The 26,673-nt window shown below is 35.3% G+C and overlaps 1 protein-coding gene across 50 annotated transcripts in view; it reads left to right on the top strand.

The window, feature by feature from the left end:
* The window catches only part of LOC123515503 (basement membrane-specific heparan sulfate proteoglycan core protein-like), a 324,199-nt gene that overhangs the window by 199,914 nt on the left and 97,612 nt on the right, over positions 1 to 26,673 (top strand). For 42 of the 50 annotated variants that reach the window (XM_045274121.1, XM_045274138.1, XM_045274127.1 and 39 more), the window contains 14 exons: positions 5,894 to 6,001; positions 6,199 to 6,306; positions 6,568 to 6,672; positions 8,374 to 8,484; positions 10,583 to 10,702; positions 11,188 to 11,298; positions 12,824 to 12,958; positions 14,483 to 14,614; positions 20,308 to 20,424; positions 21,637 to 21,744; positions 22,319 to 22,429; positions 23,244 to 23,354; positions 24,671 to 24,841; positions 26,323 to 26,454. In XM_045274121.1, the coding sequence (XP_045130056.1) occupies positions 5,894 to 6,001; positions 6,199 to 6,306; positions 6,568 to 6,672; positions 8,374 to 8,484; positions 10,583 to 10,702; positions 11,188 to 11,298; positions 12,824 to 12,958; positions 14,483 to 14,614; positions 20,308 to 20,424; positions 21,637 to 21,744; positions 22,319 to 22,429; positions 23,244 to 23,354; positions 24,671 to 24,841; positions 26,323 to 26,454 (1,680 nt within the window). The remainder of the gene's footprint in view (positions 1 to 5,893; positions 6,002 to 6,198; positions 6,307 to 6,567; positions 6,673 to 8,373; positions 8,485 to 10,582; positions 10,703 to 11,187; positions 11,299 to 12,823; positions 12,959 to 14,482; positions 14,615 to 20,307; positions 20,425 to 21,636; positions 21,745 to 22,318; positions 22,430 to 23,243; positions 23,355 to 24,670; positions 24,842 to 26,322; positions 26,455 to 26,673) is intronic. The other 8 variants (XM_045274169.1, XM_045274168.1, XM_045274166.1 and 5 more) reach the window with 5 other exon arrangements.

Genomic DNA, 26,673 nt, shown 5'->3' with positions numbered 1-26,673 from the left:
AGAAGAAGAAATATTTTTTAAAGAATTAACATATAAAATAAATGATAGATAACATAAATAACAAACTCACTGCAAACTCCATATGTGACAGAAGTGACACAGTGTTTTTGACATGAGGGTCCTGGGCAATATGCAATATCAGCCATCCCTTGGGGCCCCCACCAGCTATGGGCCTTAGGCAACTGCCTATGTTACCTTCCCCATTGCGACACCTCTCTCTGTGTGTGTGTGTGTGTGTGTGTGTGTGTGTGTGTGTGTGTGTGTGTGTGTGTGTGTGTGTGTGTGTGTGTGTGTGTGTATTTACCTAGTTGTATTTACCTAATTGTAGTTTTACAGGGCCTGGGCTTTATGCTCGTGTGGCCCCGTCTCCATATCTACACTTATCCAGTTTTTCTTTAAAACTATGTACACTCTTTGCTGACACCACTTCCTCACTCAAACTGTTCCAAGTCTCAACACATCTTTGTGGGAAACTAAATTTTTTAACATCTCTCAGACATCTTCCCTTCCTCAGTTTCTTACTATGCGATCTTGTGCTTCTAATGTCATATTCTTCTCTCAGGATTAGTTTCTCATTATCCACTTGATCCATTCCGTTAATCAATTTATAAACTTGTATCAGATCCCCTCTCTCTCTTCTCTGTTCCAGGGTTGGTAGATCCATAGCTTTTAGTCTCTCCTCATATGTCATCCCTTTAAATTCTGGAACCATTCTTGTAGCCATTTTTGTAGTCTCTCCAATTTCCTTATGTGTTTCTTTTTATGGGGGTCCACACAACTCCTGCATATTCCAATCTAGGTCTTATTTTAGTACTTATCAATTTCTTCATCATTTCTTTGTCCATATAGTGAAATGCTAATCCAATATTCCTTAGCAAATTATGTCTCTCTGAAAATTCTATCAATATGGCTTACCGGTTGATTGTTTTCTTCCATTGTCACTCCCAAGTCCTTTTCCTTTTTACTTTTTCTAGTTCTACTCCATCTCCCATCTTATAGATTCCCACTGGTCGTCTTTCACTTTTTCCCATTTCCATGACATGGCTTTTGTCCACATTGAATTCCATCTCCCATTTTTTACTCCATTTCCAGATCTTGTTTAAGTCTTCCTGTAGTATTTCACAATCCTCTTTTTTTTAATGACTCTGCCCAGTTTCGCATCGTCCGCAAACAGATTTATGTAGCTGTTCACTCCTCTGGCATGTCGTTTATATATACGAGAAAAAGTATTGGTGCCAATACTGACCCCTGTGGCACTCCGCTGTCTACTGTTCTCCACTTGGACTTCATATCTTTAACTATCGTCCTTATTTCTCTCCCCTTTAAGTAATTTTTCATCCATCTCAATGTGCTTCCTTTTAAGCCACCCTTCTCCTCTAACTTCCATAGTAATCTTTCATGTGGCACTTTATCAAATGCCTTTTTTAAATCTAAATAAATACAGTCAATCCATCCCTCTCTCTCTTGTACTTTATCAACTATTCTAGAGTAGAAACTCAATAAATTTGTTACACATGACCGACCTTTTCTAAAACCAAATTGGCTATTTGATAATAATTTGTTGTCTTCAAGAAACTCAATCCATTGTTTCTTTATTATTCTTTCACACATCTTGCATATTACACTAGTTAGTGATACCGGTCTGTAATTTAAAGGTTCTTCCTTCCTTCCGCTCTTATATATGGGAACCACCTCAGCTCTTTTCCACTCCACTGGCACTGTTCCATTTTCTATTGAGCATTTTATGATGTTGTATATAGGACTTGCTAGTTCTTCCCTACATTCTTTCAGTATTCTGCCTGAGACTTCATCCGGTCCCATTGCCTTTTCCTCATCCAATTCCGTCATCAACTTTTTATTTCAAGCTTGGTTACTTTAATCTCTTTCATATGGACAGTCTCTATTACCCACCTTGTGGTCTTTCAAATTTGGATTCCTTAGTAAAGACCTCCTGAAATTTACTATTTAACAGTTCTGCCATATTTTTGGGTCTTCCACCATTCCATTCTCTCCTTTTAACCTTTCTATTGTTTCTCTTTGTCTTATTTTTCCATTTATGAATCTGTAGAACAATTTTGGTTGTTCCTTACATTTTTTGACAATGTCCTTTTCATAGTTCCTTTCTTCTTCCTTTCTCACCTTAGCATATTCATTTCTTGCTGTTTTGAAGTTTTCCTTATTTTCTGGATTTCTGTTTCTTTTCCACCTTTTCCATGCTCCATCTCATTTCTCCTTTGCTCTAGCACACCTTGCATTAAACCAATCTTTCTTTCCTTCTTCTTTAGGCCTATATTTTGGGACATATTCCTTGACTCCTGTTTTGTATATGTGTGTAGGCTATATGTGTGTGTGTGTATGTGTGTGTGTGTGTTGCTTATTGTCACATGATTTACAAAAATGTGTGCCTATTCTTGTGCATTTCAAGTTACCTAGATACTTAATTTTCCTGGAAGAAGAGAGAGAGAGAGAGAGAGAGAGAGAGAGAGAACTTTTATGATCTCAGCTGACTATTTACATTTTTATTATAACTCACCATGTGGAGAATGATGAGAAAAAGGCTGCCATCCCCTTGCTGTGTTTGCTGAATGATGCTACTAGGAACACAATACTGTCGCCCGAATCAGTGACAGTGGTGGCTCTGCTAAGGAAGTTAAATATTTGCATGATAGAAGAAAGGAATGAAAAGTCAGGATGATGATATAGATGAGATGGTGACTGAGAAAAGAACAAGGGCAAGAGATGAGTATAACTGAGATGAAAGAGTTGAAGAATGAGATAAGTGTGGTGAGTGAATGAAGTTAAATTTTTTGTAATCATTTACTATGCTGGATGCTGGATTGGAGGGACAAGATGGACATTGTTTATTGGAGTGGGAAAGTGCATCGTTCTGTTGTTGTTCATGAGAATAGAGAAAGGAATGGAATAGACAGATGTTGTGGACAGTGAAAAAAATTATAATGATAAAAACTACATTCATTTTATACACAACTGATTTGGATTTGAGAAGAGAAAGGTGAGGATGCAACAATGACGAAAGAAACATATTGGATGAACTGTGGTGGTAGAATGAAATGGAAGAAGAGTAATGATGATGGAAAAATAATGTATGTAAGTGAATGCTTAAGATCACACATGAATCAAGCTGGAAAATTGTCACAGAAATTTTAGGACAGTATTACATTTATGAAGTGAAGTAAATGATTAGAGAGATTGATGAGGTAGGAAGGGTATGAAGCTTGCTTGGGGACAGCAGGTGGAGGCACAGCAGGGATGATGTGGTGGCATACCAGGCTTCTTGGGCTGGTTGGTGGGATAGTGTGGAGGTGAAGGAAGCTTTTGCTGGCTTGTCATTAAAGGGAAGCAGACATATTTTGGTAATTTGCTCCTCTGAATATCTTGCCATGTGTTTCTTGACATATTAGCTTTGTGTCATGCTACCTAATGACATGCATCTTACTCACACCAGTCTAATACAATGAACACATGCATCTTACCTTACTCACATTACTCTGGTAAAATGAAATGAGGACATGCATCTTCCTCATACCACTCAGATAAATTAAAATTAAATTATGATCCACACTCACATAAACAAATACTACTACTTTATTCATATTGTGGTAAAAACTTCCATTATAGATTATATAATACTGAGTTCCATCTTTTCTTTTCATGTAATTCTTGCCTTTTTCTATTGAGTTGGGATGTTTATTTTATTGTTTATATATATATATATATATATATATATATATATATATATATATATATATATATATATATATATATATATATATATATATATATATATATATATATATATATATATATATATATATATATATATATATATATATATATATATATATATATATATACACATATATATGTATCAATCATGAGTACATATTTACTTATGGTTGATGCTTTCATTTAGTAATTATGGAATCATAACAAATAGGATAAAGGCTTTCAGTTACATGGAGAGAATACAAGAAAACACATTTTTCTTCAAAGAAAAGTATATACATATATACAAAATTAAGTTTTTAATTAGATAGCTGTTTGTTTTGACTGTTGATTGTTGTTTTCCTCCTCAAATGTTTGATTTAGTGAAGATATGATTAAGGCAAGACTTTTTCTACAGTATACTTAAATTCACCAAGCAGAATTTGCTTTTGCATTTGTCAAATAACTCTACAGCAAAGTTTTTCTATGCAAAATACTTGAAAGTAGAGTGACTTTTTTGACTAGGAAGCACTTCAGCCTGGTACAGTATGTTATACTATACCAGGTTGATGTGTTCCTGAAAGAGAGATAATTGAGGCATTTCCATACAGATATTCCTGTTTACAAGCATTTAAATCCTTCCCACATCAGCCTTCTGGCCTGTATGGAAGAAAAGACTGAAGAGCAGTCCTCAGTGCATAACACTGTGAGAAACAGTTGTGTACCATAACTGACCATCAGATTTTGACAAGAGAGCAGGTTCATTCTAGGCACACCATGGTAGATCTGCCAACACCTGACTTGATCCTGTGATTGGAACTAATATAGGAAAAGGATTATGTCCAAAAAGGTTTATTGGCAAAGTTTAGCAGTTTGAGGTTTGACAGCAATTGTGCTTCATTATTTGAGAAAATCCACAATGTAGTACAACTTTTAGTTGGTACATACTCTTCCCTTCATAGAATTGTTCTGCAATAGAGACTGGTTCCTAGTTTCTATAATTGAATGCAAGTCTTGTACATACAGATGTTTATTCTAAATTGCAGCCATGTGGAAAATTTCCTTATTAATTTCTTCACAAGTTGCAATCAATCTTAACAGTGTAACTTTATTCACCGGGCAGCTGTTGAGGTCTACACATACTGTAGACACTCTTGTGAGAGTGGGCTCATTATGCAAGCAAATGAAGGGGTAGTTATGGCCCACATATAGTGTAGGCAATCTGGTGTCTGTGGCCTTAAATTGCGAGAGGGAGTGAGCCATCACAGTGTGAGGAAAGGCAGTTCTCAGTGAGTGTGGAGCAGGAGTGGTTGGTCTCTGCTTTGTTAATAATTGTTCCATTAATTGGGAAGCAAACAAACGGGAACAGTATTTGGCACCAACCGCTAAACAGAGAAAATGGCTGGTGAAATTATAGTGATGGCCAGCAATCCATGTGGAGGCTAAGTGTATATGTATTGCCAACTGCAGAGAGACATCATTGTCACCCCATACATGAGTGTTATTTTTTAAATTTTTTTATTTGATTTTTTTTTTTTTTTTTTTTTTTTTGTCAGGTCCTTATTCATTTTTATTTTTCTTTTCTTTTCTATTGTTTTGACAAGGCATGTGTTTTATTTCACGAATTAATTTTCATGAATTATGTGCCATCATTATGTATTATAATTATTCTTTCTTCCCAAAGTATGTTGTCTTTTAGATCAACTTTCCATTGCATTATTTTCTTCATATTTTCACAAGTTATGTTTTATATATATATATATATATATATATATATATATATATATATATATATATATATATATATATATATATATATATATATATATTTGATTTTTCTGTTGCAGTGTAGTAATTATGACATAGTTCATATTATGAAGGTTGATTTTAATTATTTATTGTTAGACCTCTGTTTGTTTGTCATATTGATTTTTCTTTGTTTTCTTAGAAGAAGGATAATCACAGCAGCCTGTTTTCTATTTTTCAACTGACATGTTTTCCTGCATATACTTTTTTTCTTTCCTCATAGCTGTTTTTTTCTTCTTATTCTTTTCAAATCCCTCTAGCTACCATTTTTTTTTCTGTACTTCTTTTTTTTGTGATCTTTACACTGGCAGTTGTTTAGAAAAAAATAGGAAAATAATTCCCTTCGATGCCCTTGTCCCAGCTTGCCGCCCTGATCAGTTCCGCTGTGATGACAGCAAGTGCATTGAACAATGGCAGAAATGCAACGGCGTCAGTGAGTGTAGCCAAGGAGAGGATGAGCGAAATTGTCGTAAGTGTATTCTCCTTTTATAGTTGATTTTCTGTCAAGTCCTGGGCTTATAGTGAAATTAGGAGAGTGAGAGGACTGAGTATCAAATCCCTCTAGCTACCATTTTTTTTCTGTACTTCTTTTTTTTTGTGATCTTTACACTGGCAGTTGTTTAGAAAAAAATAGGAAAATAATTCCCTTTGATGCCCTTGTCCCAGCTTGCCGCCCTAATCAGTTCCGCTGTGATGACGGCAAGTGCATTGAACAATGGCAGAAATGCAACGGCGTCAGTGAGTGTAGCCAAGGAGAGGATGAGCGAAATTGTCGTAAGTGTATTCTCCTTTTATAGTTGATTTTCTGTCAAGTCTTGGGCTTATAGTGAAATTAGGAGAGTGAGAGGACTGAGTATCACAGTGAAATGAATGAAAGAATAAAGCAAAGTGAGAGGGTGAAAGAAATTGATGTGCAATAATAAACTGTACCGACATCTTCAAGTGACAAGGATTGGAATAGGTGTCATTTTGTAGCTCTGTAAGTATGTTGATCTGCCAGGAACCATCTAGCAAACCTCAGTATACACAAAACAGGTCCTACACATTTCGAGTGCAACAGTGGCGACCTGATTGATCAGCAGTATCGGTGCAATGGTCAAGTCGAGTGTCCCTTAGATCAGTCGGATGAAGAGGGATGCCGTGAGTCAACAGTTAGCCTTTCAAATAAAGAAGTTGCTGTTGCTGGGGGCTTTATGGGATGTGATTATATGCTACTTGATGTGCCCAATCATGATTACCCAACTTCTAGATGTTTTGAATTTGATGTATCCCAGGAGATTCAAAGTATTTGTGTTTTCATCATTGTACCTTGGCTGCTTCATTCTTGTTCTCCTTTACTGTCATGCTTCTGTGATTTCATGTGGATCAGGAAGATACTTAGCAACGTTTGTAGTATCAGATCAGTGTTCAATGTACCAATTAAATCTAGGCTGGAGTTAATATAATGGATCCTTGTTCAGTAGCATTGATGTAGCTAATGGACTAATGATAAAACTGAAAAACATTAAAACTGGATCATTGTACAAGATTGATAAAATGATGTTGCAGCTCATGACTGACAATGTCACATTGGCAGTTGTAAACATAGATGATGATTACAATAGTACATTTCTGTATCTTTTTTTTATGCTGAATGTAATAGAAAGAAAGGTAGAGTATAAAGCTTTCTTTATCATAATTGTCATGCCAGGCAATGTTCCTCTTGCCCCCATTGCACACATGGGTACATAATGCATAGTTCACATCACTCTCCAGATGCCTTACTGTTTTCTCAGCACTCACTGAGCAATCAACTAGCCAATTCATCACATCTGCATCACTTAATGTTGGCTCTTTCTGCCTCCTGACCTCAAATATTCATGGTAATGAGATAAAATCAAGAGATAAATCAACACCAAGCAATGCAGAGTGATGATAATGATTAAGTAAATAAAAAAAAAAAAAATCACGAGGATTTATCTGGGGAAAAAAATAAAAATAAAATAAAATAAAATAATATATATATATATATATATATATATATATATATATATATATATATATATATATATATATATATATATATATATATATATATATATATATATACTTTAAGAACTATTGTGGTCTAGTTTGCCGACATATCTTTAGATAATTTCCAAACTGTACTCATTTTCAGTGAGCTTTGCAGTTTCCATTATTTTCTTTGAGTCATTTTATGAAACATTGCTGTGTGTGGGTAGTTAAGTAGTATATGTGATTTGTGCCTGCAGAAATATTATTATTATATTACTATTATTATTATTATTATTGTTATTATTATTATATTTTTTTTATTATTGTTTTTATTATTATCTTTATTTTTATTATTGTTATTATTATTATTATTATTATTATTATTATTATTATTATTATTATTATAATTTTATTTATTTATTTTATTTTTTTATTATTTAGTGTTATTATTACTGCCATTGTTGTTGTTTGCTGTTACTGTTGTTGATACTGTGACTGTTACTGTTGTGCATATTCTTTTATTGGCTGAGCATTCTGTTTTTACCTCCATGGTTTGTGATTGTCTTTCTCAAGTTATTTTGCACATCTTGGTTGAAGATATTAAACTGTTTTTGAGTTATATAGATTAAAAGATTGAAAGTAAATTAAGATGTGCACTGTCACAGATCTCAATTTTCTTATCAGTTAGAACTGCAATTCATTTTCAAGTTGTTATAAACTGGTAAGATATAAACAAACAATTTGTTATAACTTTAGGTACATCCTTTTGTGTACATTACCACATAGAATATACATATCAAGACAGAAATGCACAATTTATCATAACATCATGTGCTCCCCTTTCAGCATGCAGGCCTGAAGATCATCAGTGTGAGAGGGACGGCACATGCATCTCTGGCTCACAGGTGTGTGACGGCCGCCCAGACTGCAGTGACGCCTCAGATGAGCTCAACTGCCGTAAGTTTTATTCTTGTGTGTGTTGTTGCATGCTCTCTCTCTCTCTCTCTCTCTCTCTCTCTCTCTCTCTCTCTCTCTCTCTCTCTCTCTCTCTCTCTCTCTCTCTCTCTCTCTCTCTCTCTCTCTCTCTCTCTCTCTCTCTCTCTCTCTCTCTCTCTCTCTCTCTCTCTATATATATATATATATATATATATATATATATATATATATTCATACAGGTCATTATTATATGGTCTTCTTGGTCTTTCCCACACTCATTTGAAATTGTCTTCTATGTACCATCATCTAGGTACATTCTGGACTTCTCAGTGTTCTGTACTATTCTTTCATACACTCACTCATCATATTGTTCAAAGAACTAAAAAAGTATTTTTGATATAGAGAAAGCATGCATGGACTGTGCCTATTGTATATATGTAGTGTGCACACTAGTACATTTAGTGTAGTGTAATTGGTAATGGTTTCTATTGCCTTTTGTAGTATGGTAATTCACTGCTGTAGTCATTTAACATGTTCATAGTTCGAGACAGTGTATTAATCCTTTAATATAATTATCAAGTTGTATCCATAGAGGTGAAAAAGAAAACTAACAAATGCTGCCATACATAAGAAATGAAAATAAATTCATACATAACTTTTTTTTTTACGTATGAAATAGTAGAACTTTTAGTATACCTGCAAAGTGTTTCCATGAGTTTTTAAGAGTGTTCTCCCAGCCACTGGAGATCCTGAAAAGTCTTAAGGCCCTAATGTGGAAGAGTATGGATGAAAAGCTTCCATTCAGCCAGTACAGTGAAGTACAATACTATTGTTTGTAGGCAAATCTGAAACTTAGGAAAGAACACTTTTATCATATGATTTAAGCTAGCTAGTCAACTTTTCATATGATGCCAATTTCATTTTAGTTCTGACATCCAAAATTTTCTCCTATTCTTAACTTCATGTGAGAATTGTAGGAGCCAGCACAGATTAATGCAGCATCCCACTGATTTTGAATTATTAAAAGCTTATGAAAAAAACAAAAAATATTGAAGATACATACAAAGAAACTTAAATAGAATGTCAACAAGGCAAATTTCTAGATTGCAGATGTTTTGTATGCTTAGAAAAATAGTATATATAGAAAGTTCCCAAAACCTAAAAGTTACAGTTTTTTAAACTGTATTTTCCTGTAGAATGTCACATTTTAGAAATGTAATATGTCTTGTTTAAGAGAACAACTCCTTTACCTTTGTCAGGTCTACAGACCCCCAGGCCAATGCCCAGTTTTTTTTTAGTGAGCTAAAATCAGATTTAGAAAATATATGATTTTAGCTTGATGAAAAAATCTGGGCAATAATAAAGATCTGATGATCTGACCTGACAAAGGTAGAGGAGGTGTTCTCTTAAACAAGACAGATAATTTTTCTAAAATGTATGATACTCTACAGAATAATACTAAGTTTTCAAAACCCCTTTGATGACATATATAAATTGAAAATTACAATTTTTTCTACAACGATGAAGTGCCTTTAGGATTTTGTAGCATGTAATAAATAGGTACTTTGTGTTATTTGCAGCACTCATAAACAAGGCACTAAATCAACACGTCATTCAAGTGTGAAAGTATTAAAAACAACTTGTGTTACTTAAGTTTAACTGTTGTTTTGCTGTATATATGTAGATCAAAAGTAGGAATCATTGTATGTAGCACTTCATTCCTTTTTTTTTTGCAACTATATTAAACTAAGATTTTGAGAGTAACTGTCCTAACATAGTGGTAATGGAAGTTTATGGTATTGCATGATTTGCAGGAAAAGAATGTGGTAAATGCCAGAAAACCCAGCATTTATAGATGCCTGTTTCTAGTAACTCTTGGGGTAGATTATGTAATGTAAAAGGAAATTGTGCTGTTGCAAAAGTTACATTCCATTAACTATAAAAGTATTCTAGTATGTAACCACTAACACTGTCTCTCTCTCTCTCTCTCTCTCTCTCTCTCTCTCTCTCTCTCTCTCTCTCTCTCTCTCTCTCTCTCTCTCTCTCTCTCTCTATCTATCTATCTATCTATGTCTCTATTTCCATCTCTCTTTCCCTCCGGCTTGTTCCACAATACCAGCGGTTTGTGGCAAGGATGAATGGCAGTGTTTAGATGGCCAGTGCATCCCTGCTAGCTATCATTGTGATGGTCGGCAGGACTGCTCAGACAACACTGATGAGATTGTTGATTGTGCACAACGTAAGACACTTCCAATTGATTAATCGTTTGTTGATTACTTGTATCTTAGTATTTAAGCGATTCAAAATTCTGTGTTTTTATATTCTTTGTAGTAATTTATAAAGTATTTTTTTATTAATTTTCATAATTTTCATTATAACAAAATCTGGATGAAGAACTGAACAGAGATTTGATTATTATAAACTGTATATACAAAGTGAGTTCAAAATGTATCCAACTTCTCAACATGAAAAGAACATACACCTACATTTCACAAATTTTATGTTTGTAAACTCCATCAAAATACTCCCCTTGGGATTGTACACACATTTTTCAGCATTTTAGTATCATATACTTACTTGAGGCCATTATGTACATAATGTTATATGTATCATCTCTTCATAGGTATTTTGGCATATAAACATAGGTTATGGCATGCTAGATTGCTGTGCCAGTAAGTGCATATCTTTCAAATGTATGATAAGTTTTCTTTGGGTTTCTATCAGCATGCAGGCAAGATGAGTTCCAGTGTAGCAGTGGAGAGTGTGTGCCAAATTATGCTGAGTGTGATGGCAAGCCAGACTGCAGGGATGGCTCTGACGAGGGTGTTCGTTGTCGTAAGTGTTGCATTATTGTTTAGTCTATTCTCTCTCTCTCTCTCTCTCTCTCTCTCTCTCTCTCTCTCTCTCTCTCTCTCTCTCTCTCTCTCTCTCTCTCTCTCTCTCTCTCTCTCTCTCTCTCTCTCTCTCTCTCTCTCTCTCTCTCTCTCTCTCTCTCTCTCTCTCTCTCTCTCTCTCTCTCTCTCTCTCTCTCTCTCTCTCTCTCTCTTGTCTTACAATACCAGTGCTTTGTGGCAGGGATGAATGGCAGTGTTTAGGTGGCATTCCTCATGACTCATTATGATGGTCAGCAGGACTGTATAGACAACTTTATTGGAGTGTTAATTGCATGTGAAACACTGCCAATTCACTAATAATCTACTCATTATCTGTATCTTAGTGTTTTTATTTACTGTGTTGTATTGTGGTTAGATCTTAAAATGCTGGAGCCTCAAGTGAAATTCTTTCCCAAGCCATAGTAGGGAAATGGACATTACTGCCAAAATAGGGTGCTGTTGTTGAGTATATTTTTTTCACTTGAAAGTCAACCATGATTTCTTTATCAAAAGGTAAGTGTTTCTTTTTATTTCCAGTATTCAAGCTACTGTGTGTGTGTGTGTGTGTGTGTGTGTGTGTGTGTGTGTGTGTGTGTGTGTGTGTGTGTGTGTGTGTATTTACCTAGTTGTAGTTTTACAGGGCCTGGGCTTTATGCTCGTGCGGCCCCATCTCCATATCTACACTTATCCAATTTTACTTTAAAAGTATGCACACTCGTTGCAGACACTACTTCTTCATTTAAACTGTTCCACGTCTCAATACATCTTTGCGGGAAACTATATTTTGTAACATCTCTCAGACATCTTCCTTTTCTCAGCTTTTCACTATGCGATCTTGTGCTTCGAATGTCATATTCTTCTCTCAAGATCAGTTTTTCATTATCCACTTGGTCCATTCCGTTGATCAATTTATAAACTTGTATCAGATCTCCTCTTTCCCTTCTTTGTTCCAGGGTTGGTAGATCCATATCCTTTAGTCTCTCCTCATATGTGATCCCTTCAAATTCTGTAAAACTACAACTAGGTAAATGTGTGTGTGTATGTGTGTGTGTGTAAGTGTATGTATGTGTGTGTGTGTGCATGTATATTTTTTGTTTCTATTATTTCTATGTTTGTGAGCATGTGTGTGTATGTGTGCGTGTACGTGTGGGTGTATGTTTTTCATTTCTGTTATTTCAATGTCTGTTGATTGTCTTAAAACAAGTTTTCAGTTTGGAGTTTTACCTGTGGTGTTTCCATTGTTGATAAGATAGTAATGTATGTAATTTTTTATACCCAGTGTTTTCTATATAAGTGTCTCTTTCCTCTTTCCATGAGATATTATAGAGAGCAGCAAACAAAAATAGTTGTATCCCAGAAAATCTCACAGCTTGTGCTATTGGTACAAACTGAGGACTTGTTTCCATTATTGATTTTTATTATACACCTTTTATGTATCAGTGTGGATGTGTGTGATTCTTAGCCTTTGTGTCGTGTTGTCCTGCCAGCTCCATCCAAACCGCCATCAGTGTGCAACAGAGAAGAGTTCGAGTGTCATAATGGTCAGTGCATCCCCCGTCCATACAAGTGTGACGGCATCCCAGATTGCTCAGATGGATCAGACGAACACTACCAAGAGTGTAGTACGTGTCCTCATCTTTTTTCTCTTGCCTTTTCTCTCTTGCATTGTGTTCTGTCATGTTACAGTGGATAACTGAAGGTGTACTTTTGTTGTCATTAGTTTTCTTTTTATTTTTCTTCTATTTTTATTTATTTTTTTGTTTTCCTCAATAGTTTAGGTCCTTTATATGATTTTATTTCCTACTTGGATTAACTAAATTGCCATCATTTTTTTTTTTTTTATAATACTATTTTGATTATGTGCTGAATGTAGTTCTTCGTAAATGGCTTTTTTTTTATTTATTAATTCATTTGTTTTTAATGGCCTGCATGGTGATGTGCTGTTGAATATCTGAGTTCCCCAAAGCATGTCTTATCTCCTCCCCACAACCTTTCCATAAGGCTGTGACTGAATTTGTATTTCTAGAGTACATTGTGTTTGGAGCAAGCGGCAAGAGTAGAATTGGAGTACCAGTACATAGTAGTTTGTTCCAGCATGCTTTTGTGTTTTGGTAAGAGTTGTTGGTCCTGCTGTGACTGGGAGGCATGTCCTTGCTGCCCTCCATTATGTTGACAGTACAGTAGTTATTTACATGTCTTTGTTTGTCCTTTTTTTTCTGCCATTACCTCATTTCTTTCTTCTCACTGTCAATCCTCCATCTATACAACTATACATGTTTGTGTTCAAGAATGCAGTGCGCATAAGATTTTTGTCCATCATTTCAAAAATGTCTAACAGTTTCTGAAAATTTGAAAAATTGAGAAAAGATCTCCATCTAAACTTCAATATGGAGAATATTAAAAAATACTTCGAATTATTTTGTCACTTTTTATGAAACGAAAAAAAAAAAAAATTTGTATACTTTGATTTTTATGTGACCATTTTCCTCATAGGCATGTGAATGAAATGTACCAAGCATCAAACACTTAAATACCCATAACTAGAATTACTTTTCATTATTTGTATCTTTTTTCTTTTGAAGTTTAATTCCAAAAGATATATGGATATCAAGTACTGTATGAGGAAGTTATATGAATCATTCCTCACTGTGTCATCTTGCCTTTTGTTGCTTAAGCTCAGAGGCAGAATGATGAATATTAGCTTCATAGAGGCAGAATGATGAATAAGAACTTCATTAGAGGAAGAATGATGAATATTGGCTTCACTTGCTCCAACAATTTTTGTTATAACTAAATGAGATGCAAACATTTAACAGTTAGCTTTGTATAGTCTTAAAGAAAATATAAAATGAATAAGTTTTGCATTTAATGTTTGTAATTTTACACAACAAAATTTTAATGTATTATCACAGCACATGAATATATCTTCCTCTTTCTGTATTTTCAAAATTTCTTATGTTTTTGTTCTGGCTTATTTCAGTGGGGTGTTTTTACACCATTGCTTTTCTTTGTAGACCATTTTGTGCTTGCATATTTTTCACTTTATTGAGCACCATGTGTTGCCTTCTTTCCTCTGCTTCTTCACTCCTCAATTATCCCTTGGTCTTGTTTCTGCCTCATGTTTATAAGCCATTCACCCCTGACAGCCCCTGGCCAGTGTCCAGACAGCAACCAGTTCGCATGCACATCTGGGGAATGTGTTGGTTTGGACAAAAGGTGTGATGGAAACTTAGATTGCATTGACAGATCTGATGAGCTTGGATGTCCCCAAATCCCAGGTTAGCGGTGACTCAGTTTATTGATTTGCTAACCTCCCTCCCCCCTCTCTCTCTCTCTCTCTCTCTCTCTCTCTCTCTCTCTCTCTCTCTCTCTCTCTCTCTCTCTCTCTCTCTCTCTCTCTCTCTCTCTCTCTCTCTCTCTCTCTCTCTCTCTCTCTCTCTCTCTCTCTCTCCATTTCATTAATGCCATCCCCTTAACTACTGTTATCACCCCCATTCTTTCCAACATTCCCCTTGTACAGTTCCTCTCCTCACCGTGCCTCATCCTCACAAAGTAATGCAGAGTTGATCAGACTGCACTAACCCTCCTAACCTGCATCAGACACTGACACTTTAAGATATTAACTACAGTCATGGAACACATCAGCTGTAGGTTATCTAAAGGTCTTTTTGAGAGTATAGCTTCACTAGATGCTGATTTACAGTGATAAGACACAATAAAGCTCATTCCTAAAGTTGTTGTTAGAGCAAGCAGGAAGACTGAGTGGCAGAACATAACAAGATTGTATCAACTGCATTGCCCTCTGCCTGCCATCTGCACCTGGTATGTCGTGTGAGCTGGGAGTTTTATCCTCCCTTGGCTTCAGGTGTGGCAGCTAAATGCTAAATTATCCTGCCAAATGCACAGACATTTCAAAAGGTTTAAAGCTTTCATTGCTCCTGTCATCCATAAATTGATATCACTAACAAAATAAAATATCATGTTGCAGAAAAAAAAAAAAAAATATATATATATATATATATATATATATATATATATATATATATATATATATATATATATATATATATATATACACACACACACACACACAGTCAACCCTCGGCTATCGCGATTTCGGCTATCGCGTTTTATTGCTATCGCGTACCCATGAAAAGCTGCTAAAATTTAATTATCGCGATCTCAGATGCCTGCTATCGCACGCCCAGCCATGACATCATGGAATATCTGAGCACTCATTGGCCAAAACCGCCTTTCGGCCAAGATCAATTCGGCTATCGCATTTTCGGCTATGGCGCGGCTATTTCGGCCCCAATTGGGCGCGATAGCCGAGGGTTAAGTATATATATGTATATAATATACACTCGACCCTCGAAACAACGGACAAATGCGTGCACTACCCTGTCTGTAGATTGCAAAAGTCCGTTCTTTGCAAAGTACGTAAAAAACTGTATAAAATGTACGTAAAATACTGTGTAATCATTAAGAAATCATTCAAGCAGTATTACAAAGCATTAAGTACAACAAATAACCTGAAATAGATGACATGAGCATGGTCAGTTTAATAAATATCAATAAGCAATACAGAAAACGAAGTTCTCTCACCTTAATACGCTACCTACCGGACAATAATTTGCCGGGAACGGACAATCGCGCATTTTAATATTCGTCCGTAGATTAAACCAGACTCCAGAATTTGTTCGTAGTTTCCGAAATCTGTTGATGGGAGGTCCATTGTTTTGAGGGTCAGTATATATATATATATATATATATATATATATATATATATATATATATATATATATATATATATATATATATATATATATATATATATATATGTGTATGTGTGTGTGTGTGTGTGTGTGTGTGTGTGTGTATATATATATATATATATATATATATATATATATATATATATATATATATATATATATATATATATATATATATATATATATATATATATATATATATATATATATATATATATATATATATATATAGTTTAAATGATACTTTCTTTATATAACTATCATTCATGTGATGACATTAAGCCATGTTATCCTGCTTTACAATAATTAATTTTAAATAATGATGAATCTCTTGTCAGAATATGAATTATTTTGTTCATTACTGGCCAAATGGTTAAAAACTAAACATATAAATTTAGATTATGTTGTATATATATTACAGTCCTATTTGCTGACATACTTTTGATAGTTACATGTACATACTACATACATTACCTGAACAATACACACACACACACAAAAAAAAGGACACCTCACAAGCTTTGAAAGAAAATAAGTGTCAGTTACTTATTTGGATAGAGATATGAAGACGCTGATAGTTACAATGATAATCCTACAAAATGTTCATGCCAGATAGAAAGAATACAGGGAATAAGATGAATTTATATCAAATTTAATGTATCTATCTTATGAATATAGATTTTATAGAGTGAAGCTGCTACTATTAATTATGAGAAGGGAGAGGGAAGACTTGATTGTAGTATTCAGAGTGACTGAAACAAGTAGATAGTGAAGAGGCCAGATCATACTATGTGAGTGTGAGTGAAATAGTGAGACTAAATGTATGTACATGAGAATAAACAGAAGGTTAAAGAGGATGACTTCTAAGAGTGTCAATTAGAAACACAGCTTCCCTATTAGAGCATAGAAGTGCTGATGAAGAAGTGGTCCATGCAAAGAGTATTCATGACTGAAAGAAAAGCCAGATTTCAATAAGTTTGAAAACATGACCTATTCATTTAGTATCTTATAATTCAAAATATCTTAGCATTTGAAGCTCTTTCTAGTCTTTTATGACCTTCACTACCAAGAATTTTTAGTTGCAGTACATAATAATAATAATAATAATAATAATGATAATAATAATAATATTAATAATGATGATAATAGCAATAATAACAATAATAATAGTAATAATGATAATAATGATAAAGCTGGGTGTATATATGTACTGTATTTTAGAAACAAAACATACTCTTTCAGTATAACTTGATATGTTTTGAGAGTCTCATTAAACAAACTTATGTTTTGTAATCCATTTTCATAACATTTTATCAACACACTTTAAAGACAAATCCTGTACTTTTACCAGCATCAAAGGTATCATCCTTTAATACAAACACTCACTGTCCTAATTAACATTTATTTCACCTATTTTTCTCTTAATGTCCCTTTGAAATTTTGATATTGTAAAGCCATGATAGTTTTAGCAAAATGTCATTACATGCGTAGAAGATTAGTCCTGATTTAACCATCAAGATGCAGGAATAAGTTTGGATCAAGTAGAACTTTTATATATAGTATTATTTAGAGTTTGTTCTATTAGGATTTCATGATAAGAATGAAACTTTACTACTACCATTACTATCACCACCACCACTATATTTACCTTATTCTTTATGTAATGGAATGTTAAGTTAGTTCTATTACATATACTATTTAGATTTCACTTACTTCCGCCAGTATGGTTATTGTTTTAGGAGCAACAGTAGGCATGCCATTAGTCCATCTGGTTGCTAAGAATGACATCCTTTCACTGATTGAGCCTCTAACTGGTGGCTATGTGTTAAGAGGGTGCATCATGCTGGTGACTTGGGCAGAAATGCATATACTTGGTGACTTCTGGATGAATCCATATGACTGATGACTTTGTAGTGAGTACGGATGCATATAATTGGTGACTGGTGGTTGAAGATGCATATGACTGGTGACTATTGATACTTACACACAAAGGCAAAAAACTGCAAGCAATTCAGCAAGACCAAAAATTGTATGGAATGAGTTTTATTTTTAAAGAAATAGAAACAGAGAGTGTCACAGGTGGCTTCACATTATTGTTAAGAATAACTACAACTTGGGGAGCTATTATGAGATTTCAAAGACTGACTGTATCGTATAAATATGTAATTAATCTTGGAAAATGCTGTTATTCCTGATGACTGTGATTATAGTAGTGACATGTTGATGATAGTGGTGAGAATGAGGGGATGATTAGGTAGGTAAGAGCAAGGATGATGAGAGTGGGTTTTTATATATATATAAAGCAGAGAAAGCTACAAAGGACTACTTGCTGCTATCGGAAGTAAGTACTACATGTATTAGTCAATTGATCATGTGAGCAGAAGAGAGAAAATCACAGGTCATGAAGAATACAATAATGGAATTTGTAAGAAAGAAATATACATACTGACTGAGAAACAGGAAAATTATATTGTGAGAAAGATGTGATTGTGATGAGGAAAGATATACTGTAATAGATAGTCATTGGGACCAGCTTGATGTACATGAACATGGTCAAATTGATGTGATAACAGGGAAGTGGGCTTAAAGTCTGGAACAAGGGAAATGATTAACTTCGTATTGTGTTCAAAGGAGGGGAAATCATTTACAATTTCAGGAAGAATATTTGGGACATTTTCATCATCAGAATGCTGGTGAAATAGTAATGGAGAATAAAAGAGATCATCTAAAGATTAAAGCAAAGGAGGGTCTGTTGGTGTATAGGTTAGCATCAGGGCATAGGCCAAATAGGCAGTCGCCTAGTCTGCTGGAAGGGCGCTGCCGGACAGCTGTCACCTAATTGTGTCACGTCTGGGGGGGAGGGTGACACCAAGGAGTAATTTTGCCTAGGGCAACAAAATGGCAAGGGGCAACCCTGGTTAGCATGCTCAACTCACATCCAAGAGGAGCAAAGTTTAGATTCCAGATCATTTGGAGATCATGTGGGCTTGTTTTCTTTTATGCTGTGGCCTACGTACTGAACTGCACCTGTTAAGGCATGCTGAGCCAGTGTGACGTATTCTGGCTTGCTTCATGCCCTCTCACTCCCTCCCTCACCTGTTGCATTTGTCCTGCAGTCAGCTCATAAAGACTGATGGTGATGAAAGCAATGGATACCAGTGGACTAGAGTGACTTAGTGTAAGGAGTTTTTATTTAATTTTTTTTTTATGTTATGACCTACATTATCTGTATGCATACTTGAAGAGTATATGTGGGAAGGACTGTTCATCTTCCACCCATTAGTGGTGCAGGTAATTTTATTTATAGTGTTACCAATATTAGGGCCCATATCACCACCATAGCGCATCTTTGGTGTAACCACCAAGAACCTCGGTATCATGGTGACATGTAGGTAACTCTAAACCACTCGACAAATGGCATAGCTTTAAAACGGTATGTGGTGGGATTTGAACCTACTCGTGGGCGTCTGCCTGAACCCACGCTCACCACCTTATCCACTACGCCACCGCCTTCCTAAATGGAAGGACATAGTAATATATGTATAAGGATTGAATGAAATGACATGATTTAGTAATGAACTGGGATTGTTAAATGATAAAATTAATATTCTTGATGTAATGAGTAAATATGCAGCATATGTCAGAATGAAATGCTTGGCATTAGTGAGTGACCAGTTTTGAGAAGTGTGTAAGAGAGCAGGTAGAGACAAGTGATAAGTAACATGAATCAAATGATTAGTTGATGCATTACATACTTTGGAGACACTTCTAACATTATGAGAACATCATGAAGGATTTCCCAGAGATAGACAGCACATTACAGAATCCAGTGATGACCTTTTGACTTGATAAATACATGGGAACAAAAAGCAAACCATTAGTGTTTTTGTGGTATTATTGATGTGATGATCTTGATAGTATAACAATGCACTTATAAAACTTTACTGACAGGATTACAAAAGATAGCAACTCGTAAGACCAGCAACAGTGGTCATGGTGATAGTGATGATAGTGGTAGTGATGTATGTGTGTGTGAATGCAAAGTAAGTGGGTGTGTTCCTTTGTCTGTAGGTGAGAAAACATCAGTTACTGGTTAGTGTTTAGATTTACGTATAGGAGATCTCAATGTTTCAAAGAATTCACAACGTTAATGAAGAGTGTTCCCTCCCTCTCTCCCTCCCTCCCTCCCTCCATAGACGGTGATGAAGAGTGTTCGGAGGGCCAGTTGATGTGTAATGACGGCATGTGCATAGAGAAGAGCTGGGTGTGTGACAGTGTGCCGGACTGCTTCGATGGGGCCGACGAACTCTATTGTAATGTTTTGTGTTTTGTTTCCTCTCTCTCTCTCTCTCTCTCTCTCTCTCTCTCTCTCTCTCTCTCTCTCTCTCTCTCTCTCTCTCTCTCTCTCTCTCTCTCTCTCTCTCTCTCTCTCTCTCTCTCTCTCTCTCTCTCTCTTTCTGTCTTTGCATTCTTAATCCTTTCTCATTTTCATGTAGATTCTTCCTTTCTTGATCTTTGCCTCTCTTCTTTACTGTCTTTTACTTTCTTTTGTGTTGCTTCTTCCTTCTTCTTGTGCCATCTGCTTTAAAAGTTTCTGGCACATGTATGCTTCTCTTCATTTTTTCTTGAGGTTGCACTGTTAATTTCCAGCCACATTCATTCTCTCTCTCTCTCTCTCTCTCTCTCTCTCTCTCTCTCTCTCTCTCTCTCTCTCTCTCTCTCTCTCTCTCTCTCTCTCTCTCTCTCTCTCTCTCTCTGTTTTTGTTTTCATTTCTGCAATGATTGTTTGTAATGTGTATAAAGATTGATTTGCCAGAATAGGTATTTAGAAGCTATCAAATATCCTTTTATTTTCTATGCCATTACTATAACTTTTTTACCTATTTAGTGGTAAAGTTCTTTTGTCTTTTTAGCATAAAGAAAGATGGTACAAGCCTTTACTCAACCTTACAAAATTATAATTGCAAAAAAAATCTTTCTGGGGTTAATTAAGTAAGTCTTTAAAAACCCTGATTATTAGTTTCTCCTGTCTTATAATACCTTGTTTTGTATTGGCCATATATGTTTTTGACTCTGCTTTGTTAAGTTACTATATGTAATTCACAAATTTTGAGGAGTCCTGCAATCTTTTCTTATGTGGATCTGCAACATCAAAACTCCATTAGAGTCATTCCCTACCATGAAGTAAAGATGCACTTTTGGTTCTACTCTCTGGTCTCTTTATAGTCATTCCATTTAACTGTGTGTATAAGGCTTACATCCATCATATTTGTAAATTGTAGACATGAATGCTTTTTATGTGAATATGTGTCTTATTTCAACATAGGTGATAATCTTACTTTAATTAATTACCTTCCTTTATATGTAACTAACTGTGCTCTTTCTAATTCCCTTATTTATTCAAGTTAGGCTGGTTCTTGGACGTGTGTGTCAGACTTGGTGGCGTGAATAAGTGTTTGTGTGTGTGTGCGAGGTGGTAGTTGTTGAATTACGTGACCATCTTCTGTGTGTTCTCCACTGTCTAGGCTGTAAGACCACTGAGTTCAAGTGCGGTGATGGAAGCTGCATCCCTGACCACTTTTTGTGTGACACCAAATTTGACTGCACCGATGGATCTGATGAGCGTGGCTGTGGTAAGACACATGCTTTGCTGGTGTAGTGTTGGCCTCATGGTTCATGAGGCACTTTCATTATGGAGGAGCTTCTCATTGGTGCTCCTCTGCTGAACATGATTTATGTTTTTTCCCATAAGTGTATTGATTTTTATGTCTAATGTTCTTTTTTCCTGATATATATATATATATATATATATATATATATATATATATATATATATATATATATATATATATATATATATATATATATATATATTGCAAAAACTGTTAGAGTATTTAAGTGACTGAAGTCTCTTTATGCTTTTGTATTCTTTGTAGGAATTTGTAAAGTATTTTAAGAGGAATTTTCATGATTTTCATTTTGACAAACTTTGAGTGAAGAACTGAAGAAAGACATGGCTATTGATTGTCAGCTGTGTACTATCTAGTTCTGCATAATTAATACACAAATAGAGTATCATACTTTTGGCTACTATGTACATAATGTTAAATGCCTTATCTCTTCATAGATATTTTAGCATATGAACACAAGTTATGGCATGCTGCATATCTTTAGCATATATGATAAGTTTTTTTTTTGTTTGGTCAGAGTGCAGCGAAGATGAGTTCCAGTGCAACAATGGTGACTGTGTGCCAAAGTCTGCTGAGTGTGATGGCAAGCCAGACTGCAGGGACGGCTCTGATGAGGGTGTTCGTTGTCGTAAGTGTTGCATTATTCTTTAGTCTGTGCGTTCTCTCTCTCTCTCTCTCTCTCTCTCTCTCTCTCTCTCTCTCTCTCTCTCTCTCTCTCTCTCTCTCTCTCTCTCTCTCTCTCTCTCTCTCTCTCTCTCTCTCTCTCTCTCTCTCTCTCTCTCTCTCTCTCTCTCTTGCTGTCCTTTCTTTAGATTGGGATATAATATGATATATGATAGAATTTATTACATTGGTGTGACTTCAATATGTTTCTGAAAGTCTAGTTAAAAGCAACTTATATGTTGTTACCTCACTAATTGTGTATTTTGCTTAAATGAGCATTTTCTTGAATTTTTTTTTTTTCATTTTCAGAAGTAATGAAATAAAACAAGCATGGTTAATAAATCAGGCCAGGAAGTATGGCCATTGATAGGAACTGGGAAATGTTGATAGATACTTAACCTTTAGCTTGTAAGTGACAATGTTATTCGCCTTTATTCTCAGTTACAGCTCCAAGACCACATTAGAGAAGAGAACGTTTGTGTACTTGTTACAAAGATTTCTTTTGCTGGACATCTAAAGAGCAAAGACTAATATAATGATTTCCTACAGGTTGCTGATCATTGGGTGTTTAATGGAGATGGTGAAGACATCTTTAGCCATTTATTATAATTTTTGTGATATCTAATAACTGTTTTAATTTGTAACATGTTCTGCCATAATTTTTTCTTCTAGGTATCCTGTAATATTGTGTTTAATTAATACAAAGCTACAGATTGTTACTTTAGATAGGATGCCATATCAAAAAGGAGTATTCAAGGCTAAGCAGTATAATTTCACAGAGTGTGGGAGTGTTGAGTGGCAGTGTCAGTCAGGGCAATGTATATACCTGACGCAGGTGTGTAATGGAATGCGGGATTGCTCAGATGGTTCAGACGAGAGAGGGTGTCCAGGTGTGTTGTCTATCCTTTGTCAGTCTTGTGTATATGGTCACCAGGCATGTCCACACAAAGTGAAAGAGAGAGAGAGAGAGAGAGTGCTGTTACTCTGCTCTTTCATGCCTCATTCTTTACACTCTTATTTTATCATGATTATCCTCCCTTTTTCTTTCCACATTTCTTTACTCAATTCTTTGATTTTTTTAAAAAAATTTTCACGTCAATGGATGGGGAATATATTTCTGTCTATGCCTAACTGTCTCTCTCTCTCTCTCTCTCTCTCTCTCTCTCTCTCTCTCTCTCTCTCTCTCTCTCTCTCTCTCTCTCTCTCTCTCTCTCTCTCTCTCTCTCTCTCTCTCTCTCTCTCTCTCTCTCTCTCTCTCTCTCTCTCTCTCTCTCTCTCTCTCTCTCCCTTTCTCTCGCTGTGTCTGATGTTCTAGCTAACAAAATTTAACTGATGATTTTCTACCTATTTGTAAATAATGTATATAAATTCATCTATGTATATCTGTCTATATGTCTTTGTTTTATGTACAGTATATCTTTCTTAACAAAAATAACATTAATAGTAATAATAATAATAATAATAATAATAATGATAATAATAGTAATAATAATAATAATAATAATAATAATAATAATAATAATAGTTATAATAATATTAATAATGATGATACTATTAAGAATTATCTATTATTATTTACAAGATAATAGTACAGATTGAACCTCCCAAATCCAGCAACTGAGGCTTGCCATATTACAGAAAATTCTGGATTAAGTAAGCACCCTGAAACACCCGGCATAATCTTACTCAGCCTGTATTATAACTGTAACATTGTTTTTATATGATATGTGTTAGCTGTACAAGTAAATATCCATGCAGAAGATAAAAAAAAAAAAAACACATGCACCACCACGTCATAGAGGCGTTCCAGCAAAATTTACCTTATTCCGGTAAGTTTAAATTATCCCACGAATTGAAATTATGCTGGATTGTAGAATTTGCCGGATTACGAAATATCAGATTTGGGAAGTCCAACCTGTACTAGAACTAGTAGTAGCAATAGTAGTAGTACATAGCAATAGCAGTAGTAGTAGTAGTCCATAGTAGTAATAGTAGTAGTAGTAATACATAGTAGCAGTAGTAGTTATAACAGTATCAGTAGTATATAGTAGTAGTAATAATAGTATCTTTGCTATGTAATATAGCAAATTTACTAAACTCATGCCAGCAACTTTCATAGAGCCCATGTTTATTTTCTATCTCCTCCTCCACCTCTCCCACCACCACCACCTCTCCCACCACCACAACCCCCCCCCCCACACCTCAGAATCATCCCGCCCATGCTACGAAGGCCAGTTCAGGTGCAGCACTGGAGAGTGTATCGATCGCTCTCGACTCTGTGATGGTTTTGATGACTGTGAAGAAGGGCAGGATGAGATATTTTGTACCCCAAACTTCAACTTCCCCTCCACCTCTGTCCTTGCCCCTGAAACTGCAGGTTCGGCTCTCTTAGTGCGGTACTTGCCCATTACTAGCTATCATTTGTGTCATGAGTGCCTGCTATGTACAGACACAAATTGCTCTCTCTCTCTCTCTCTCTCTCTCTCTCTCTCTCTCTCTCTCTCTCTCTCTCTCTCTCTCTCTCTCTCTCTCTCTCTCTCTCTCTCTCTCTCTCTCTCTCTCTCTCTCTCTCTCTCTCTCTCTCTCTCTCTCTCTCTAGTTTTTATTGTCATGGATAACAACAATGATAATGAGCTTTTTACTAGAATTAATTTGTTGTATTTTGTTGATGGCTTCTTCAGTAGCATGACTACCAAACTTTTATTTATACTGTACATATATATCTTCTTTCATGTATCTTTTAACTTCTAATATACTGTTCTTTTCAGTGCTTGCCTGCTTTTCTGTAATATCAGCCTTGGATGCTGAAATACATTAATTCCTTACTAATCTTCTTCTTACTAATACTACTTTCTCCTCCCACCTCTTATGCATCTCTTTGTCTCTCCTATGGTGAGGCCATGAAGAAAATGCACTGTAGGTTTTCTGTACATGATCACCTTTCAGGTTGAGTTCATGTGCTAGATACATCACTTAACTATGTTGCTAGTTGGTTTGCCCACCTGTTGCAGATGTCAATTGACTACCCGATGGCAAAATGTTAACCTCTTCTGAACAAGCATCATCCTGCTGGAATAATCCTTCAAACTCAAATATCTTCTCAGTTGCAATCCTCTGATGGTTTCATTTCTTTGCATGTTGTTTTTCACCAGAGGATCACACAGTTTCATCACAGTATTCTTGTTTTGGTGTAATCATTGTATATATCTATGTGTTCTTTGTCTTTGTGTGTGTGGGTGTGACATCAAATTGATTTGTATTCATATTTATGATTTTCTCTAAACTTGAATACAAAACCACTGGACATCCTCTCTCTCTCTACAAGTGACCACACAAAAGCTTGTGTTGCTCTTCCCATGATGTTGAGTGGAAAGCCATCTCCACTCTTTAGTGTATGAGGTTAAAGGGACAAGGACTGTTGAGGAATAGGCATTGGGTATAGGCAGATATTTTGTTAATGTGAATTTTTCATCTGTTTTGTTTATTTATTCATTTTTTTTCTCAAACTATTTTTTTTTTTTTTTCATTTGCTATCAGATATCATAATATTCACCCTGTTTTGATATTGATCTTTTTTCATATATAAGAACATTTTGATAAATATGTTGCTTCCACATACTGTATGCACATATTTTTTTCCTTCATTATTTTTTTCTGCTCATTGCTTATCATTGTGTGGTTATTATGATGTTTGTAACATGATTGCAAGCTGGCTTCATGGGTATGCTGGGGTGCTTACTTTTTGATGTTCATGGCTGCTGAGTGCTTTAAGGTGACAATGAGCAGAACTGCCCAGCCCAGCACCACACACCCTACTTGTCTCTTCTGTCTCTGAGAGCTGTTTTTGTTCCTCCTCAGCTGGGTCTTCTATATGCACAGCAAATGAGTTTCGTTGTCAGTCAGGAGAATGTGTTTCCCAGTATGTGGTGTGCGATGGACGCAGGGACTGCTTTGACGGGTCTGACGAGCAGTGTGGGGCTGGTGGACCTGGTGTGTCTTCTTCTCCTTAGTTATTTCTGTCTATTTGACTGATTTTTATTTATTATCTCATTTTCCTATTAAACATAAGCAGCTGAAAATCATAAAAAATTAACTCTTTGATGTATATCTGTCATATAGTATATTGAAGTAGGAAATCAAATTAACATAAAATCTAAATATTAGTGATTTATAATACTAGGGTTTGATCTTAGATATTGAAAAACAAAC

This window comes from Portunus trituberculatus, chromosome 39 (assembly GCF_017591435.1).
Source record: "Portunus trituberculatus isolate SZX2019 chromosome 39, ASM1759143v1, whole genome shotgun sequence".
Classification (NCBI taxonomy): domain Eukaryota; kingdom Metazoa; phylum Arthropoda; class Malacostraca; order Decapoda; family Portunidae; genus Portunus; species Portunus trituberculatus.
The sequence above is the reverse complement of the archived record's forward strand: the minus strand, read 5'-3'. Positions and strand labels throughout refer to the sequence as shown.